At 66.6% G+C, this 17,531-nt stretch overlaps 2 protein-coding genes across 9 annotated transcripts in view; one reads left to right on the top strand and one right to left on the bottom strand.

Annotated features, from left to right (window-relative positions):
- Positions 1–7,409, top strand: part of LOC142010800 (cullin-9-like) — a 36,214-nt gene extending 28,805 nt beyond the window's left edge. Inside the window, exons 20-30 of one of the 4 annotated variants that reach the window (XM_074989252.1) lie at positions 546–679; positions 765–941; positions 1,505–1,620; positions 2,749–2,931; positions 3,326–3,483; positions 3,979–4,192; positions 4,486–4,666; positions 5,715–5,863; positions 6,511–6,628; positions 6,849–7,045; positions 7,119–7,409. In XM_074989252.1, coding sequence (XP_074845353.1) covers positions 546–679; positions 765–941; positions 1,505–1,620; positions 2,749–2,931; positions 3,326–3,483; positions 3,979–4,192; positions 4,486–4,666; positions 5,715–5,863; positions 6,511–6,628; positions 6,849–7,045; positions 7,119–7,397 — 1,906 coding nt within the window. In that variant the 3' untranslated portion in view covers positions 7,398–7,409. Of the gene's footprint in view, positions 1–545; positions 680–764; positions 942–1,471; positions 1,621–2,748; positions 2,932–3,325; positions 3,484–3,978; positions 4,193–4,485; positions 4,667–5,714; positions 5,864–6,510; positions 6,629–6,848; positions 7,046–7,118 lie in introns of those variants that run through there. The other 3 variants (XM_074989251.1, XM_074989253.1, XM_074989254.1) reach the window with 3 other exon arrangements.
- A 976-nt stretch (positions 7,410–8,385) lies between these two features.
- Positions 8,386–17,531, bottom strand: part of LOC142010801 (phosphofurin acidic cluster sorting protein 2-like) — a 101,052-nt gene continuing 91,906 nt past the window's right edge. For 3 of the 5 annotated variants that reach the window (XM_074989255.1, XM_074989258.1, XM_074989257.1), the window contains 11 exons: positions 12,421–12,527; positions 11,698–11,852; positions 11,464–11,574; positions 11,261–11,363; positions 10,681–10,713; positions 10,185–10,227; positions 9,877–9,919; positions 9,418–9,559; positions 8,835–9,058; positions 8,633–8,746; positions 8,386–8,521 (listed from right to left, as the gene is read on the bottom strand). In XM_074989255.1, coding sequence (XP_074845356.1) covers positions 8,406–8,521; positions 8,633–8,746; positions 8,835–9,058; positions 9,418–9,559; positions 9,877–9,919; positions 10,185–10,227; positions 10,681–10,713; positions 11,261–11,363; positions 11,464–11,574; positions 11,698–11,852; positions 12,421–12,527 — 1,191 coding nt within the window. In that variant the 3' untranslated portion in view covers positions 8,386–8,405. Of the gene's footprint in view, positions 8,522–8,632; positions 8,747–8,834; positions 9,059–9,417; positions 9,560–9,876; positions 9,920–10,184; positions 10,228–10,680; positions 10,714–11,260; positions 11,364–11,463; positions 11,575–11,697; positions 11,853–12,420; positions 12,528–17,531 lie in introns of those variants that run through there. The other 2 variants (XM_074989256.1, XM_074989259.1) reach the window with 2 other exon arrangements.

Raw genomic sequence — 17,531 nt, 5'->3', positions numbered from 1 at the left:
CGGGGTCTGCGCCCGGGTGTGTCTCTCCCCCAGGGCCGGCCTGGCCCGTGGGGTCTGCGCCCGGGTGTGTCTCTCCCCCAGGGCCAGCCTGGCCGGCGGGGTCTGCGCCCGGGTGTGTCTCTCCCCCAGGGCCGGCCTGGCCGGCGGGGTCTGCGCCCGGGTGTGTCTCTCCCCCAGGGCCAGCCTGGCCGGCGGGGTCTGCGCCCGGGTGTGTCTCTCCCCCAGGGCCGGCCTGGCCGGCGGGGTCTGCGCCCGGGTGTGTCTCTCCCCCAGGGCCGGCCTGGCCGGCGGGGTCTGCGCCCGGGTGTGTCTCTCCCCCAGGGCCAGCCTGGCCGGCGGGGTCTGCGCCCGGGTGTGTCTCTCCCCCAGGGCCAGCCTGGCTGGCGGGGTCTGCGCCCGGGTGTCTCCCTTTCCAGCATTGGCCTGGCCCTGGGCAGAGCCCTGCCCTGCCCTGCGTGTTTGTACCCGGGTCTCCCCACTCCCCAGCACTGGTCCCAGCGGCCTCGCGCCCCGGCAGTGACCCGCGGGTGTCTCTGCTGTCACAGGCTGAACTGTGCCCTGCGGCATGAGCAGGTGTTCGCCGATCGCTTCCTTCCCGACGCGGAGGCGGCCCAGGCACTGGGCAGGACCTGCTGGGAGGCTCTAATCAATCCCTTGGTGCAGAGCATCACCAGCCCAGGTACTGGTCCCCCACACGGCCCCCGTTCCCCCCACCTGCCCTGCCCGGCCCGGCCTGCTGAGCCCCCAGCCCTGTGGCCTTGCAGATCCCAGCGGCGTCAGCCCCCTGGCCTGGCTGCTGAGCGAGTACCTGGAGAACCTGGAGCCGGGCCGACGCCCCAAGAGCTGTGCCACCATGTTCAACTCCCGCGTGCGGCGCCTGAGTCGCCTGCTGGTGCACGTGGACCCGGAGCCCGAGGAGCTGAGCGCACCCAGCAGAGCCAGTAAGGTCCCCTCCCCCGCGGTGCGTGGGGACAGCACAGGGCTGAGCGGGGGACCCTCCTGCTGCCTTTGGTGTCCTGCTGCCAGGCCCAGGCAGGGGCACTGCACATGGGCGTGGCCCTGTGTGCCTGACGCCCGCAGGCGGGTGACACGTTCCGGGGCTGGGGGCAGCCCGTGGGTCTGCCCAGCAGAGGAGGGCTGGTTCTCTGGCCCTGGGTGGCTGGCACAGAGGAGCTGGCCGGGGTGTCGGGGACAGGGAGGAGGGGGCCTTGCCCGGCACTCGGGCTGCAGGGAGGATCTGTGGGTCTGGTCCCCCAGGCAGGGCCGGCAGGTGCCAGCTGCCCCCTGCAGAGGCCGGGGCTCCGTGCACAAGGTTTTGGGGCCAGTTGGCTCCAGCTCCCTCACTCAGTGACCACGTGGGGTGAGCTGGGCCCTGCCAGGCTGGGGCTTGCAGCACCCCCAGCCCATTGCCAGCGAGCTGCCCCCCAAGGGGAGCACCCCACACTGCTGGTGCTGCCCCTTTGCCCCCCAGCGCTGCCCGCATGCCAACCCCCGCCCTTGGCAGATGGGAAGAACGGCAAGAACAAGTGGAGCAGCTCCGGGGCCGCCAAGGGCTCAGGGAGGGAGCCCAGCAGCATGGCGGGGATCACGCAGTGCTGGAGGCGCGTTGTGCAGCAGCAGGTGGGGGGCGCCGGGGGAGGGGCCGTGGGGAGGTGATGGGGGGGCGCCATCGTGCAGGGGCGGGGGTGTCCCGGCCTGTCTGGGTCTCTGCGGCCGGTCCCGCTCCCCGTGCTCCATGGGGGCAGCAGGGCCCCGTCCCCTCTGCGCCTCCTGCCCCTGGCCCAGCCTGTGGGCCCAGCGCTTGGCCAGGGCCTTCCCTGAACCCGTGTCCCGCTTCGCCCCACTGGGGCTGGCCTGTAACCGTGTGCTGCGTCCCCCCCCAGCCGGCCTGTAACCGTGTGCTGCGTCCTCCCGCAGCCGGCCTGTAACCGTGTGCTGCGTCTCCCCCGCCCCCCGGCTGGCCTGTAACCCTGCGCTGTCCCCCCCGCCGGCCGGCCTGTAACCGTGTGCTGCGTCGTTCCCCCTCCCCCCGCAGCCAGCCTGTAACCGTGTGCTGCGTCGTCGTCGTCCCCCGTCCGTGTGTGTCGTCCGTCTCCTCCCCCCGCCCCCCCTGCAGCCGGCCTGTAACCGTGCGCTGTCCCCCCCGCCGGCCGGCCTGTAACCCTGCGCTGTCCCCCCCCCCCGCCGGCCGGCCTGTAACCGTGCGCTGCCCCCCCCCCCCCCCCGGCTGGCCTGTAACCGTGCGCTGCCCCCCCCCCCCAGCCGGCCTGTAACCCTGCGCTGTCCCCCCCCCCCCGCCGGCCGGCCTGTAACCCTGCGCTGTCCCCCCCCCCCGCTGGCTGGCCTGTAACCCTGCGCTGTCCCCCCCCCCGCCGGCCTGTAACCCTGCGCTGTCCCCCCCGCTGGCCGGCCTGTAACCCTGCGCTGCCCCCCCCGCCGGCCGGCCTGTAACCGTGCGCTGTCCCCCCCGCCGGCCGGCCTGTAACCGTGCGCTGCCCCCCCCCCCCAGCCGGCCTGTAACCCTGCGCTGCCCCCCCCGCTGGCCGGCCTGTAACCGTGCGCTGTCCCCCCCGCCGGCCGGCCTGTAACCCTGCGCTGTCCCCCCCGCCGGCCGGCCTGTAACCCTGCGCTGCCCCCCCCGCCGGCCGGCCTGTAACCCTGCGCTGCCCCCCCCGCCGGCCGGCCTGTAACCCTGCGCTGCCCCCCCGCCGGCCGGCCTGTAACCCTGCGCTGCCCCTGCCCGCGCAGGTGAGGCGGTTCCTGGAGGCGGCGTGGCAGGGCCTGGACTTCGTGGAGAAGTACTGCCGCCTCTACCAGGGCCTGCGCCGCGCCGCGGAGGAGCTCTTCGGGCAGCAGGCGGCCTTTGCGCTGGCCCTGCGCCAGGGCTTCTCCGGCGGCCTGCTGCAGCTCTCCTTCCTGACAGCCATGCACGTGAGTGGGGCTCCGTTGTGGGGCTGTCCCCGGCCCTGGGCCCTGCAGAGCGGCCAGGCTGCTCGGCCCAGTGCCGGCCTGTCGGCTGCAGAGGCTCCCGTGTCCTGGCTGCCCTCCGTGGGCCTGGGGTCCCTTCTGCGGGGTCGGGGTGTCGCTGCCGTGGGATTAATCCCTGGTGTATTGTGGCCCCGGCCTGCTCTGCTCCATCACTGTGAGTGGGAGCGGCCCCCTGCCCTCCGCCTGGGCGTGCAGCTCCCCTCCCCCATTGTGCCGCTCTGTCCCGTGCATGGGGTGCCCCTGGGACTGACCCTCTATGGGACTGGGGTTCCCGCACCATCCGAGTGTCAGCCGGGCACCCGTAGGGTCCCACCCCGGCACCTGGCGCTCTCCCCAGGTGAGCGAGCAGTTCGCACGCTACGTCGACCAGCGGATCCAGGAGAGTCGGACGGACGTGGCCAACACGGAGTCGCTGCACCGGCTGCAGCAGAGCCTGGAGCCCCTGCTCTTCGTCTCCGGCCTGGAGCTCGCCAACACCTTTGAGCACTTCTACCGGTGAGAGGGAGCCCATAGGAGGATCTGTGCCCCTTGTGTGCCCGGCTCTGTCCACATCCCTCCCCCAGTGGGGCTGGGGCCGGGGCTTTCATGGGGGTCCCCTGAGTCCAGTCGGCCCCCAGCCCCAGAGCCTGTTCCCCCAGGCATGGCTGGCAGCAGGCAGGGAAAGGGCCCTGCAGCACCCTCTCTCGGGAGGCTGCACTGGCCACACTGCCAGGGCCAGGCAGGGAGGGAGCTGGGCAGCACAGGTGTCCCCAGGCTGGGTGTGGCCGGACGCGCCTCTTAGTGCTGGAGTGTGCCAGCCACCCAGGATGCCCAGCTGCCGGCGATGGCAAAGGCGCAGAGCGGCCAACGAGAGAGCAGGAATTGGGGGAGGGGCTGTGTTTGTGGGAAGTGGGGGGGCACTGGGCCCGCCCTGAGGCCAGCTGCCGTAGCAGATGTTACCTGGGTGGGCGGGGCGCTGGGGGCACACCCTGAGGCCAGCTGCCATTGCAGGTATTACCTTGGTGACCGGCTCCTGGCCCAGGGCAACGTGTGGCTGGAACGGGCCGTTGTCGACCAGCTCGGGCTCTGCTTCCCCAATCGCTTCCCCCAGCTGATGCTGAAGAACCTGAGTGAGTCAGAGGAGCTGCAGCAGCAGTTCCACCTCTTCCAGCTGCAGCAGCTCGACAGGCGCCTGCTGGAGCTGGATGTGGCCCAGGAGGATGTGGTGAGCCCTGGGCAGGGTCTGCATGGTGCCCCCTGCCCCCCCGGGGGCTCTGGGGGATGTGGTGAGCCCAAGTGGGGTCTGTGTGGTGCCCCCTCCCTTCCCAGGGCTCTGGGGATGTGGTTTTCTGTAGATAGGGCCTGGGCGGTGGCCCCTATCATCCATTGGATCCTGGAGGATGTGATGAGCTGTGAGTGGGGTGTAGGTAGTGCTTTCTGCTTTCCTGGGTGTTGGTGAGGATGGCCAGAGAAGCTGTGGTGGGAGCCTGAGCCCTGGCACCCCGCTCCTGTCCCCAGGCAATGGAGGAGCTGGCTGTGCTCGAGGAGGAGGAGAAGGATGAGCCGGAGGTGAAGGTGCTGGTCCTGTCTCCACGCTGCTGGACCATCTCCCCACTATGCCACCTGGAGGAGCCCAGCAGGTTTTTCCCGCCACCTCTCTGGGGCTACCTGGTGCGGTTTGCTGATTTCTACACCAAGAGTGAGTGTGGGGCGAGTTGGGCTGGGCAGGGCAGGGCTGGAGGGTTGAGCTGAGGGGGGTGACGTCGGTGGAGTTTAAAATGAACATGAGAACCGGGAGAGGTGCTGTGTGTGACCACTTTGGTGCTGTTGAGTGGAGAAACCCCAATGCTGGGCTCTAACTGGCCTGGTTTTAAGCCATTTGTGCAGGTTTGGCTCTCAGCTGTGACCGGAAAAGCCTCCTGTAGGACAGTGGCGTAGTCGGCAGCGTAATGTACTACAGACAGAGCACACATACAAAAAAGACGCAAACATATAGGCTGTGTCTACACTTGCATTCCTCTTTCGAAAGAGGCATGCATTTGAGAGAAACTGAAAATGCAAATGAGGCACAGATTTACATATCTGATGCCTCATTTGCATATTCTCCTTTTGAAAGAGCTTTTCAAAAACAAAAAAAAAAAGTGTAGATGCAGCTTTTTCGAAAATAAACTCCATCTTTGCAAGGACCCGTCTTCCTGAAACAAAATAGGAAGAAGGATTCTTTCGAAAGAGCCACATCTATACTGCTTTTTTCTTTTGAAAGGAGAATATGCAAATGAGGCCTGATATGGAAATCTGCACCTCATTTGCATTTTCAATTTCAAATTCCCCTCAATTTCAAAAGAGGAATGCAAGTGTAGACACAGCCTTACGCAGCAGAAACAGGTGGTGACTCACCAGCTCCCATCAGACACCTCGCTTGGCCCACTTGGTGCAAACCTTCAGACGGGGGTTACAATAATGGTTCTCCTTTATTTTAAAATCCAGCAACGTCACGGGGGGCCGGACGGGGTGGGGTGGGGGCCAGGCTGGGCTGAGGGCAGAGCTGGAGGGTTGGGCTGGGGACAGGGCTCTAGGGTCACCATGCAGCTGGGGATGGTCACTGTGCAGACTCAGCAATGGGGGGGGCAGGGGCTTGGGGCAGCCTGGGCCAGGCGGCAGAGCTGGGTGGCACTGCCCTGGCTGCCCACGCATCCTGCAGGGCAGCGCCTGGGGGTCCCTGCTGGGACTGGCCACGTCTCTTGCAGGTCAGAGCCAGTGGGGTCTGGAGCACACGAAGCCGCGGCGCTTGCAGTGGACGTGGCTGGGCCACGCGGAGCTGCAATTTGCAGGCAGCACCACCCTGCACGTCTCCACCCTGCAGATGTACATCCTGCTGTGCTTCAACAGTGCCCAGGTGGGGCATCTGCTGGGCCAAGGCCAGGACCGCGCCTGGGGCCAACGGGGCGCAGGTCCCCTGTCCTCCCTGGACCTTCCCCCGCTGGGCCGGGGCCGGGGCCGGGACCTGCCTGGGGCCAACGGGGTGCAGGTTCCCCGTCCTCCCTGGACCTTCCCCCACTGGGCCAGGGCTGGGACCCCGCCTGGGGCCAACGGGGCACAGGTCCCCCGTCCTCCCTGGACCTTCCCCTGCTGGGCCAGGGCTGGGACCCCACCTGTGGCCAATGGGCTGCTGGCTCCTGCTGTCTTTGCAGCCCAGGGAGAGCCCTTCTCCCAGCTGTGCTGTGGGGCGCAGACTCCTCCTCCCCCCAGCAGTTACCATACGGAGCCCCAGGATTGTCCCCTCCAGGCCCTGGGAGCCCAGAGAAGCAGAGGCCGCATCTCCCCATGGCTCCTGCCAGAGGAGTTGGAGCTGTTCTCGCCCCTCAGCCCCAGGGTGTGTTGTGGCCTCTCCCCCAGACACGTCAGCCGGCTGCTGTGTCCCTGTGCGGTTGCTCCAGCCCCTCCCCCGGTCCCCAGGGCCTTCGCCCCATTGCCCGAGCCCCTGGGCTGTGGCCCCCAGCGCGGTTGCCCCGTGGCCATGGCCCTGTCTCCTCTGCTCGGCAGGAAGTTGCTGTGGAGGCCCTGGCCCAGGCCACGGGCCTGTCTGCCATCCTGCTGAGCCACGCGCTGAAGCCGCTGACGGGAGAGGCCGGGATCCTGACCCAGAGCCTGCCCCATGGGGGTGCGTATGCGGCCGCCAGAGGGAGGGCTGGGGCTTGGGCTGGGGATCCCTAGGGGGGCGGGAGCCCTGGAGCTTGGGAGCGGGTCGGTGCCTGAGCAGGCACCAGGGAGGAATCCCTGGGTGTGTCTGGCGGAGCCGTCCCTGAGCAGGGCAGGGTGTGCGGTGGGGACCCTGGGGCAGGGCTGCCCAGGCCCTGCCGAATGCACCGTGCTGGTCCCAGGTGTGCTGCGGCTGAACGAGGCGGCCCTGGCCCGGGCGGGCGGCCAGGCCCTGCGGCTGCTCCCCAGGCAGACGTACCTGAACGTGGAGGATGATGAGGGACGCGCGCTGGAGAGGAAGAGGAACATCATCTGCTGCCTCATCATCCAGCAGCTGAAAGGGGAGAAGGAGCTGCACATCGACAACCTGGTGTTCAGGGTACGGGGGCTCGGCCGGCGGCGGCTGCTCCAACCCCCGGCCAGCACCAGGCTAACCTCCCCTCCCCCACCAGGTGATTGACGCCTGTCAGAGGCGGGAGTCTGGGCCCGTCCCCAAGTTCCTCAGCTTCGGCTGCAGCAGCACGGACGTGCTGTCCTGCGTCCTGCACCTGCTGAGCCAGGGCTACGTGCGGCGGCAGGAGGACAACCCCCAGCTGCTGGAATACGTCTCCCTGGAGCCCCCGCCCCCACAGCGCCCGCCCCCTGTCGCCTTCCAGACGGTGCAGATCAAGACGGCGCCCAGCGCAGTCACCGACACCCAGCAGAGACCCGTCTTCTCCACCTTCAGGTAGAGGTGGGGTGGGGCAAGGCTGCGTGCAACCCAGATGGGCACGGACCCTGCCCCACGGCGTGGGCACTCCTCACCCTGGCCTGAGCCTGGCCCGTCCACCAGCTGCTGCCCCAGGCACCACTTGCAGGGGCTCTGGGTTTTTAACTTGAATTACAGAGCAGGACCGTGTTGCTCCCCTTGCTGACCAGCGCGGGCAGCCCTGCACCACTGGGAATGGCCCAGCCAGGACAAGCGCCTGTGGGGTCTGCCAGGGGCCCAGCTGCTTGCCCGCCAGCAGCTCCTGCCCACTCGCTGTGCCCCCCAGCACTCCTGCCGTGGGGCCTGAGTCCTATTCCTGGGCCCCACGCTGGCCAAGGCGCCGCACACACACACCACACTGCTGTCAGCAGCAATTAATTTATTAAAATTAATCCAGAAAAGCAACCGGACAATAACAAAAATAGAATCTTGTAAAAAACTGGAGTGAGCTGCCCTAGCGCCGGCTCCAGCTGCAGCCCAGGCCCCCGGGGCAGCCGCTCGCCCTGGCACTGGGGGGCGGGCTGGGCGTGGCGCCTGCCAGGCAGAATGGTGAGTGCGGCCGCAGGGCCCCGGCGCATGGCTGTGTTTGCCCAGCTCCGGTGCTGGGGTGTGAGGGGCTGTAGCTTGTGCTGCTCCCTGTGCTGATGGGAGCGGGTGTGGCCGGGCCAGCCCAGCTTTTCACCCCGGGGGCAGGTACCCAGGCCGGCTGCAGGCTGACCCCAGGGCACTGGCGCGCACAGCCTGCTTGCAGCCTTCCCCCCTCAGGGCTTGGGGGCAGCGCACAGCCTGCAGCTCCCTCGCTGGAGCTGAGGTTGGAGGGGTCCACTGGTCTGTCCTGTTCCTGCCCCTCGGCTCTGGGTTCAGTGGTTATGTGCCTGCCCCCAAGGGGCCGGCAGTGGTGGGAGACCAGCAGGCGCTTCTAGCCACTGCCCCAGCAGTGAGAGGCACAGGAGCCAGGGGCTGTGGCCGCAGGGCCCGGCTCGCAGCTGGCTCACGCGCTCTTCGAGTAGCCGAAGATGCCCACGGGCAGGTACTTGACGTGTGTGGGCCACTGCGCCGCCAGCTGGAAGAACTTCACGTCGTTCCACTCCACGCCGTCAATGGACACTGGGGCAGAGAGCAGGGCTGAAAGCGGCCAGGCTCCCCCGCCGCAGCAAAGCTGGGGGGCGGGGTGGGGTGGGGCGGGGCGGGGCGTGACGCGGCGGGGGGAGCCCCTACCTCGCAGCATGGTGTTCTGGTGCTTGGCCGTGCAGATCAGGCGGGTGATCCCATCGATGACGTGGCTTTTGGGCTCGGGCTCCCTCTCCTTGGGCTTCTTGCTCAGGAACAGCACTGCAGGGAGGAAGCAGAGCGTACCGGGGGCCGGGGCTGGGAGCAAGGGACGGGCTCGGGCGCTGCTCGCCGGCTGGCCGGCCATTACCTTTCTTGTTCTTCTCCTTGGTGACCACAGTCATGGCCATGGCGCTGGGGGGCACCAGCTCCCCAGGGCTGGGCACGCGGCTGACCTGCAGCGACCGCAAGTTGCTCTTGAGCGTGTTCTTCAGGCCCATCTCTCGCTTCTCTCCCTCCTTCTTCTTCTCCAGCCCTGGCGTCGTCCAGTAGTCCACCTGCAGGCCCAGCACCTCGGCGCCGGGGCTCAGGGACCTGGGCAAGGACAGCCCCATGGCACTGGCCCTCCGGCCCCCAGGCTCCTGCCCCGGCCTCTTCCCCCCACCCTCCCCCAGCAGCAGGCACAGGGCCTGGCGCTCAGCTTTCCCCCCACCCGCAGGAGAGTTCTGCTGCCCAGCCCCCCACCCCTTGCTGCACCGCAGCGCGTCCCCCCCACGCAGCAGCACTGAACTCCCCTTCCCTATGGGATCAGGCCGGGGCCCCTTCGGCTGCAGTTCCTCCCGCCCCGGGGTGTCTGCCTGAGCAAGCAGCAGGGAAAGGGTTAAGGTGGCAGCCAGCCCCTTGCCTGATGGAGGCCGGGCAGCCAGCCCTGCTCCCACGCCCAGGAGCCTCACCCAGAGCCGGAGAGGCCGCTGCTGACGGATGGGGAGGGCGGCGGGGTGCCCAGCGCCTCCTTGCTGTGGGGCACCCCGGGGGCGGCTGGCGGAGCGCAGCTCAGCAGGGAGCTGGTGCCCACAGCGGTGTCGTCGGAGTCCACTAGGGAGGGAAAGGCAGGGCCACGTCAGGGGGGCACGTGCAGAGGCTCTGGGCTGGGGCAGGGCTGGGGCTTGCAGCCTAAGGCTGTTCCAGGTGCCCTGGCCACAGCCTGGGACCACTGGGGCTCCCCAGATGGCGGAGGCTGTGCCAGGGCTGCGGTCACAGCCCCAGGAAGGAGGGGGCCCTGGCCAGCCACAGCCCCCTTGGCATTTCCTACACACTCCTGGGCTGGGCCCCCCTCTGCCCAGCTGGTGGGGGCAGCCTGCACTGAGGGGTGGTGCCCACCCCCTGCTGCCCCCAGGCCAGGCTCAGCTCACCTGAGGCGCTGAACGACTGCTCCAGGAGCCCCACCTTCACCACCTGCAGACATGGAGATGTCAGCTCCCTCGGGCCCCCCATCCCTGTGTCTGCTGGGCCAGTCCCCCTCCCTCTGGGCCCTAGAGCCCCCCCCCCCCCCCGAGCACCCCTTGTCTCTGTGCCCACTGGGCCTTCCCCCTCCATGGGGCCCCTCGAGTCCCTGCTGTGCGTGCTCCCCCACCTGTGAGCCATGGAGTGTCGCGCCCCCCCCCGCCCCCCGGGTGCCTGCCTGGGGCCAAGCCTGCCCCTCTGCTGGTCAGACACTCACCCCAACAAACGGCACAAACTTCTGGCAGGAGTCGTCGTCTGGGCTGAGCAAAGGAAGAGGGGACTGGTCAGAACTGGGCCAGGCTGGGCCGGGCCACTGCCTTGGGGGCAGCTGGGGGCTGACCCATTCCCCCCAATGGCTCGCCATGCAGTGCCCGTGCTCCCCCACCCTCCGTTGCTCACCGTGCTGCTGGCAGAAGGCGCGCACCAGAGCAGAGCGTGGTGGGGCCGCAAGCCGCCGGCAGCATGCCAGGGCCCTGGGCACTGACATGCACTGGCCGCGGGCAGGCGGAGCAGGGATGGGGCAGCCAGGGAGTGGCACCAGGGGTTGCAGGCCCCCCGCCCCCCAGACATTGCAAAGCACAGTGCGCCAGCCAGCCCTGCTCCGGGCCAGCAGGATTGGGGCATGTGAGCAGGGGGAAGGACACTGGTGCTGTTCCAGGCCGGGGGGGATGAGGGGACGCGCGGAAATGCCAGTACGCAACACAGGCCAGTACCTGATGTAAAAATCAAAATAGAGGCTTCTCTTCCTTGGCCGCCACAAAGCGAGAGGAGGGAGAGGTGAGCGCTGCTGTGCCGGCTGCCCTGGGGCCTGCTGTGTGGGGACCCAGCCCCTTCCCCACCCTGCCAGCTTGCGGGGGCACCGCTGGCACTCTGGCCAGGGAGCAGCTCTGCCTGTGCCCCCCACTGCTGACCTGCAGCCCCTGACCAGCCCGGCCGGGGCCCCCTCGCTCAGCAGAGCTCGGGTCAGACGAGACCTGGCTGCGCTCAGCTGGCTCCTGCACTCCACACCAGGGCTGGCAGCCTGGCTGGGTGGCCTGAGCACAGCAATGGCTGGGCAGCTCCGCGCAGGGTTCCTAGGGCTGCCTCGGCCGCTCGCACCCTTAGAGAGACCAGCAGCGAAGGGGGCAGCCCAGGAGCCCCTCATCCTGCCTAGGGCTTGGCCATCCTGCCCCCTGGCACAGGTTCAGACAGCTCCCTGGGACTGCCCCACTAGGGTTCCAATGCCCAGCCTGGCTGGGGGAGGGCTCATGGCACCAGCTGGGCAGGGGCCAGGGAGCCATTTCTGGCCCTCACCTCTTCTGCTTGTAGGTCAGCATGGCCTCGGAGATGGGCAGCGGGTGGGACTGGCTGGCTCCGGCAATGAACTGAGCCACGCGGCCAGGGATGTCCAGCGTGTCTGCACGGGATCGGGGAGGGAGTAAGTGCCCAGCCAGCCGCCGGCCCTGCCAGGCCCTTGGTGGGCTGCACCCCCCTGCCCCCGGCACTCTGCATCTTACCTGTGCTGGGGGGCTCAGGCCGACTGAACAGCTCCCGCCACGCTGTGTCCAGGAAGAGGGCGCTGTACCGCCCGTCCACTGAGGCCAGGTACTTGGCCAGCGGGTGAGACCCTGGAGAGAGATGCAGCCAGCTGTGATGGTGGCTGCTCCCAGGCGAGGCCATGCTCCAGGCCCTGGCTGGCTGCAGGGGGACCCAGGCCCAGGACAGGCTAGCAGCCCGTCAGCAGCTCTTACCCAGGGGAACCAGGAGGAAGCGCAGGTAGCTCAGCCAGTCTGGGGTCTTGCTGGCCAGCTGCTCCACAAAGAACCGCAGCACCAGGCTCAGGTAGCTCTGGTCGCCCGCCACGGCCACTTTGACAGGAGGTGGCATGTGGGAGTTGCAGTTACAGCTGCAGACAGAAGAGAGACCGGGAGAGGCTGGCGGCACGGTGGGGGTGGGGAGAGGCCAGCCGTGGCAAGCAGCCCTGAGGAGGGGCCCAGCTCCCTATGGGTGCTGGCCTGCCTGGCTGCTTAATGGCCCTGGGGGGGCGGGGGGGGGGGGAGAGGAGCTTGCAAGGCCGAGCTGGGGAGAGAGGGGCTGGGGCGCAGCCCAGGCCCCTGCCACGGCTCTGTGACTCCACACCTAGTCTGGGCTTGGCTGTGGGACCTGGCTTAGCAGCTGACGCGCACCCAGGCTCCAGCGCTGCCCCCCCCCTCCCCGCCAGATCACAGAGTGTCAGCAACCACCCTGCCATCAGTAGGGGCCAAGGTCAACATCCTGCGCCAAGCCCATGCACAGAGGGCCCAATTCTGCCATTTTGCCGGGGGGGGGGGGGGGGGGGGGCGCAGCTGCCCTACACTTGTCCTGCAAACCCTTCCCATGCTGCACCTGCTCCAGCACCAGCTGGCCACACACCCTCCAGTAGTGCTGCTGGGGGGGGGCGGGGGGGAGGGCCCTGCCCAGCCCAACCCACTCACTATCGCTGGATGCGGGTGATGATGGTGTTGAAGGCAGCCTGGACATCTGCAGTGGAGCCAGTGCAGACCACGGGCTGGTTGTGCACCTGGAGCTGCTCACTCACATACTGCCAAGACAAAGCCAGGGGGCCCAGGGCTTAGGCCCAATGCCTGACAGCCGCTGCTCCCCCCCCCCCCCCGCCCCCCAAAAACGCCAGGCACTGGAGCGTTGCAGGACAGCACATGCAGGGGATCAGTGTTCGTGCCTGGGCCACCTCACCGTGTGACGCTCACCATGCAGCGTCAGCGTGCATGCATCCCGCCTGCGCCAGCATTGTCAAAGGCACAGCTGCGCTGGCCCTGGATGTGGCCCTCAGCATGGGGTGAGAACCTGCGCCCCCCCCAGCTCACCTGCTCCAGCCCATCAGACTCGGGGCAGCCACACAGCCCAAGCACGAGCACTGGCTCCTCCAGCCCATTGGGTTGGGGGCGGGGCGGGGCTGGTAAGTGCCCCTCATACACCGCCCTCTCCTGTGCCCCCCCCAAAATCCCCAGCTGCCCCCTCCTGCACACTGAACTGCTCTTTGGCCCTACCCGCCCCCCCCCCCCCAGTCTGGGGCTCCCTCACCCCATGTCCTTTTGGGGGTTGGGGGGGTTGTAACAGGCTGATCAGCTCAACAGGCTGCGGCTGACCCTGCCCCAGGCCCCGTGAGTAATGCCCCTGGCTCTGAACAATGAGGGGGGGAGCCCAGCTGGGTTTGAATGAGACGGCCCCAGAGCGTGTGGGGCACTGGAAGTGATAGCCTGGCCTGGAAGAGGGCAACAAAGGTGTGTGTGGGGGGTTCCCTGTTAGCCCTCCTCTCCCCAAGCAGGTGGTAATGACTGGCTCTGCCAGCTGTACTGACGCCTCTGCGCTACCCTGAGCCTATCACCTGATAAACCTCCCCTTCTGCTGAGTGAGCGTCACTCTTGCCTGCAGCTGGGTGCGAGCTTGGGGAACCCCAAGCCCCCTTGCAGATTGGGGCCCAGTCACTGCTGGCCGCCCTAGGTGGAAGGGAGCTTGCAAGGGCCAGATGCACTGGAGGCAGAATGAAACGAGTCATGGGAGTCTGCTCCCTGGGGAGCCCTGGGAGAGCTGGATTACAGCCCACTCCTGAAGGCGGACGGTGTGGGGCTGTGCAGAGAGAAGGCCCCGACTGTGGGGAAGGTGACTGCCCAGCAGGAAGAGAATGACCGATCCAGGGGCCTGGCCCAGCAGAGAGCAGCTGGTCACTCCCCGGCAGGAGGGAGGGCTGGACTCCACCAGGCTGCGCTCTGCTAGCAGCAGTTTGTCCTGTGCGGGGGTGCCCCTCTGCAGAGCTGCGCTGGCTGGAGATCGAGAGGGGGGACCAGGCAAAGGCAGGCCAGGCCCACAGGGCGCATGAAACGCACACGGCGGAGCTGAGAAGCCGCGGTCCTGGCTGCAGTGAGCAGAGAGGGCCCAGGAGTGCTAGTCCCACTATGTCCATAGCCACTTTCTGGACAGGCTCCTCTATGATGGGCAGTGGCCTCAAGGCGGCTTTCCCCTTGTCCCCAGCCTGCCCCACCCTCTGGCAGGGGTTGCAGGACCACCAATACCAATGGATTGCAGCAATAACCCTCTCCAGCCGGAAAAAAGTTCTGTAGCAGCCTCTTCCTGCGAAGAAGTAGAGCCTGGCGGAGGAAGACTTTGCCATTCGCTACCCAGAAGCAGTGGCCCTGACCTCTCTTGAGACTGACGCTGTGACAGATGCACTGCTATTTTTCAGCAGGGTAGGCTCCCCAAGGAGGTCCTTACTGATCAGGGGTCCAACTTCATGTCAGCCCTGCTGCAAAATTTATGGGACGTGTGGGGTCTGGCGCACCTGAGCCACAGCCTACCACTCTCAGACCAACAGGCTGGTGGAAAGGCTCAATGGGACCCTAGAGCAGATGCTGAGAATCTTCATGAACCAGCAGCCACAAGCCTGGGACAAGCAGTTACCCCACCTGCTGTTCACATAGAGGGAGATTCCCCAGCAATCCATGGGGTTCTCCCCAAGTAAGCTGCTGTACGGAAGGAGATTGAGGGAACCCTTGGACATGCTGAGATGTGCGGGGGGGAGGGGGGCCTCTCCCCCCAGGGAACTCGGTGGTGGAATATGTATTGGCCTGCTGAGAAAAGCTTGCCAAGCTCACGGGCCTGGCCAGGGAGAACCTGGCGAAGGCCCAAAGGAAGCAAAAAGTCTGGTATGAGCACAAGGTCTGGGCCTGAGCCTGCGCCACTGGGGACCCAGTGATGATTCTCATACCTGTGCGGCAAAACAAGCTGAAAGCTACCTGGGATGGTCCCTTCCAGGTCATCAGCAGCTGAAGGAGGTAAACTAAGTGGTGGAACTGTGCAACTGGGCTCACCGCCGCTGGGTGTACCACGTGAACGTGTTGAAAGTGTACCAGGGCAGGCAGAACGGGGGCTGGCTGTGTGCAGGCACTGGGAGGGGCAGGGGCTGATCCCTTGGTGGACCTGCTCGCTGGGACTGGAGCTGCTGGAATCTATTCCCCTCTCCGACCAGCCGATGGGGCCCAGCAGACAGATCAGGGAGCTGCTGTGTTCACACCAATGGCTGTTCTCCGCCCGGCCCAGACGCACTAACCTGGCCGTCCACCGAGTAGAGGCAGGCGCCCACGCTCCTATAAAGTGTGCGTTGTTCAGAGCCACAGGGACGACAGCCCCAGCCATAGAATGGGAGATTCAGAACATGCTGGCCCTGGGGTGAGCCAACCATCCGCCAGCCCCGGGGCCTCTCCCATGGTGCTAGCCCCAAACAGACAGGTCTGTCCAGCTTCGTATGGACTATTGCAAGCTCAAGGCCATCACCGCGTCGGACACCTACCCCATGCCCAGGCCTGACGACCTCCTGGACAAACGCAGGGGAGGCCCACTACCATATACCTCACCAAGAGGTACTGGCAAGTACCACTGAACCAAGATGCTGGGATTAAAACAGCTTTCATCACCCCTATATGAGTTCCTGGTCCTGCCTTTGGGCCTCAAGGGGGCACCAGCCACCCTCCAGTGCCTGGCGGACCAGCTGCTGAGGGGGATGGAAGGGTTCTCCCTGGCTCACGGCAATGAGGTTTGTGTCTTCAGCCAGACATGGGAGGACCATGTGTCCCAGGTCAGCCAGATGCTGGACCGACTTCAGAAGGCCGGGCTGACTATCGAAGTAGCGAAGTGCAAGGTGGGGATGGCCAAGGTGACCTACCTGCGCACAAGGTGGCAGTGGCTGCTTAAAGCCAGAGCCAGCTAAAGTGGAGGCCATCACAGACTGGCCGGTGACCCAGACTACGAAGCAGGTCCAGGCCTTCATAGGGATGGCAGGGTACTACCGGAGGTTTGTGCCCCAGTTTAGCTCCATCGCAGCCCCCCCTCACTGAGCTGTGTGAGAAGGAGAAGCCGGACAAGGTGGTCTGGAGCGAGCAGTGCTGGGGAGCGCTCTGTGCGCTGAAGGAGGCCCTGGGCAGGGCCCCACTGTTGGTAAACCCAAGCTTTGACAGGCCCTTGAAGGTGTTCACCAATGCGTCAGACCCCCCAGACTGGCTCCGTGCTAATGGAGGTGAATGACAAGGGGGAGAGGTGCCCCATCGTGTACCTGAGCAAGAAGCTGCTGGCCTGGGAGCAGAACTCCGCGGCCATAGAGAAGAAAGGTCTGGCCGTGGTGTAGGCTCGGGGGAAGCTGCAGCCGTACCTGTCTGAGCAGTGTTTCACTGTGTGCACCGGCCACTTGCCCCGACCTGGCTGCATCACGAGAGGGGCCAACACCAAGCTCCTGCGGTGGAGCTGCTGCTGCAGGACTAGCCCTGCCCAGAGCCTGGGGGCCCCCCAGGAGAGTCTGGCAGAGTTCTACAGGGATCCGGAACCATGGCTGCTCCTTCAGGCTCGGTGCCACCTGCTGTGCGGAGGTGAGACTGGTTCTCTGCCCTGGGCGTGAGCAGCGGGGGTGACGGTGCAGGAACCCTGGCGTGGCTAAGGGGCCTGCTTGTGTGGGGCTGCTCCGCCCCCCAGGGAGTGCTGGAGACCAGCTTGGTGCCTTAGAGTGATGGCCGGGGGCCCCACTCCGCGTTTCCATCCCTGTGCCGAGCGTCCGTCCATGAGTCAATTGCACCTTTAGGTGCACCGAGGGCTGTGCGGAAGTTTACCACCAGCACAAACACAACCGAGCTAATCACTTGTCGGCCCTGGACCCTCCTGAACGGCTGCACAAGTGCTCAGCTGACAGCCGTGGGCTGTACGTGGCCCTGTCCCTGTGTGGTGTGCCCTGAATCGACCCTCTCCGCAGTGTCCCCCAAGCCCTCTCCCAGCTCTGGCTCTGGCTCGCCAGCTCCCTCGGCACAGCAGCAACGTGCTGGATGTACTTCAGCCCCTGCGAGGGAGGGTTGCTGCCACTGAGCCCGGGGAAAGCCCCGGGAAGCGTGGCTGGCCAGCCGGGGCTCCCGCTGAGGGCTACGTGCGAGCGCTGCCAGGCAGGTCCTTCTTACTCCAGGCTCTGCACTGGAGACTCGGGTGGAACTGAGTCAACCGCTCATCCTCAGGCCCTGCCTTGGCTGCCCCCCACCTGTCAATCTAACTGACGCAGCTTCAGCTACACTAACACCGCAGCTGAAGTCGACGCACATGCTGAGGCGTCTTCTGCACAGTGAGGTCGGCAGGCAGCGCCCTGCCGGGGGCTCTGGCTACTCTCCTGCTGCCGCTGGCATGCTGGCGTTGACGGGAGAGGGCTCGGAGATCCAGTTATCGGGTCTATGCAGACATGATACACTGACGGCCGGGGAACTGATCGCTGCACACAGTGGAGACCAGCCTTCAGCGTGGTGCGTTTCTGCTGTTCCCTCTGTCAGCCACACGTGCGATGCCGAGAGACGACACACGCAGGGTTGTGGAGGCCTTTCTGCCATGAACACGCTGGCTGGCGTTATTTCCCTAGCCTTCCTTGGCCGCTGAATCCAGCCCCAGCTTGTCTGTGAGACGGCCTCAGACTGATGTCAGGCAAACACGGCCCCAGTGCTGGGAACTGGCCCACTGCTAAGCTGCTCAACCAGCGGGAGGACTGGCACGCTGGAAGGGGGCTAATCTT

Source organism: Carettochelys insculpta, chromosome 3 (genome assembly GCF_033958435.1).
Source record: "Carettochelys insculpta isolate YL-2023 chromosome 3, ASM3395843v1, whole genome shotgun sequence".
In the NCBI taxonomy this organism is placed as follows: Eukaryota; Metazoa; Chordata; order Testudines; family Carettochelyidae; genus Carettochelys; species Carettochelys insculpta.
The sequence above is the reverse complement of the archived record's forward strand: the minus strand, read 5'-3'. Positions and strand labels throughout refer to the sequence as shown.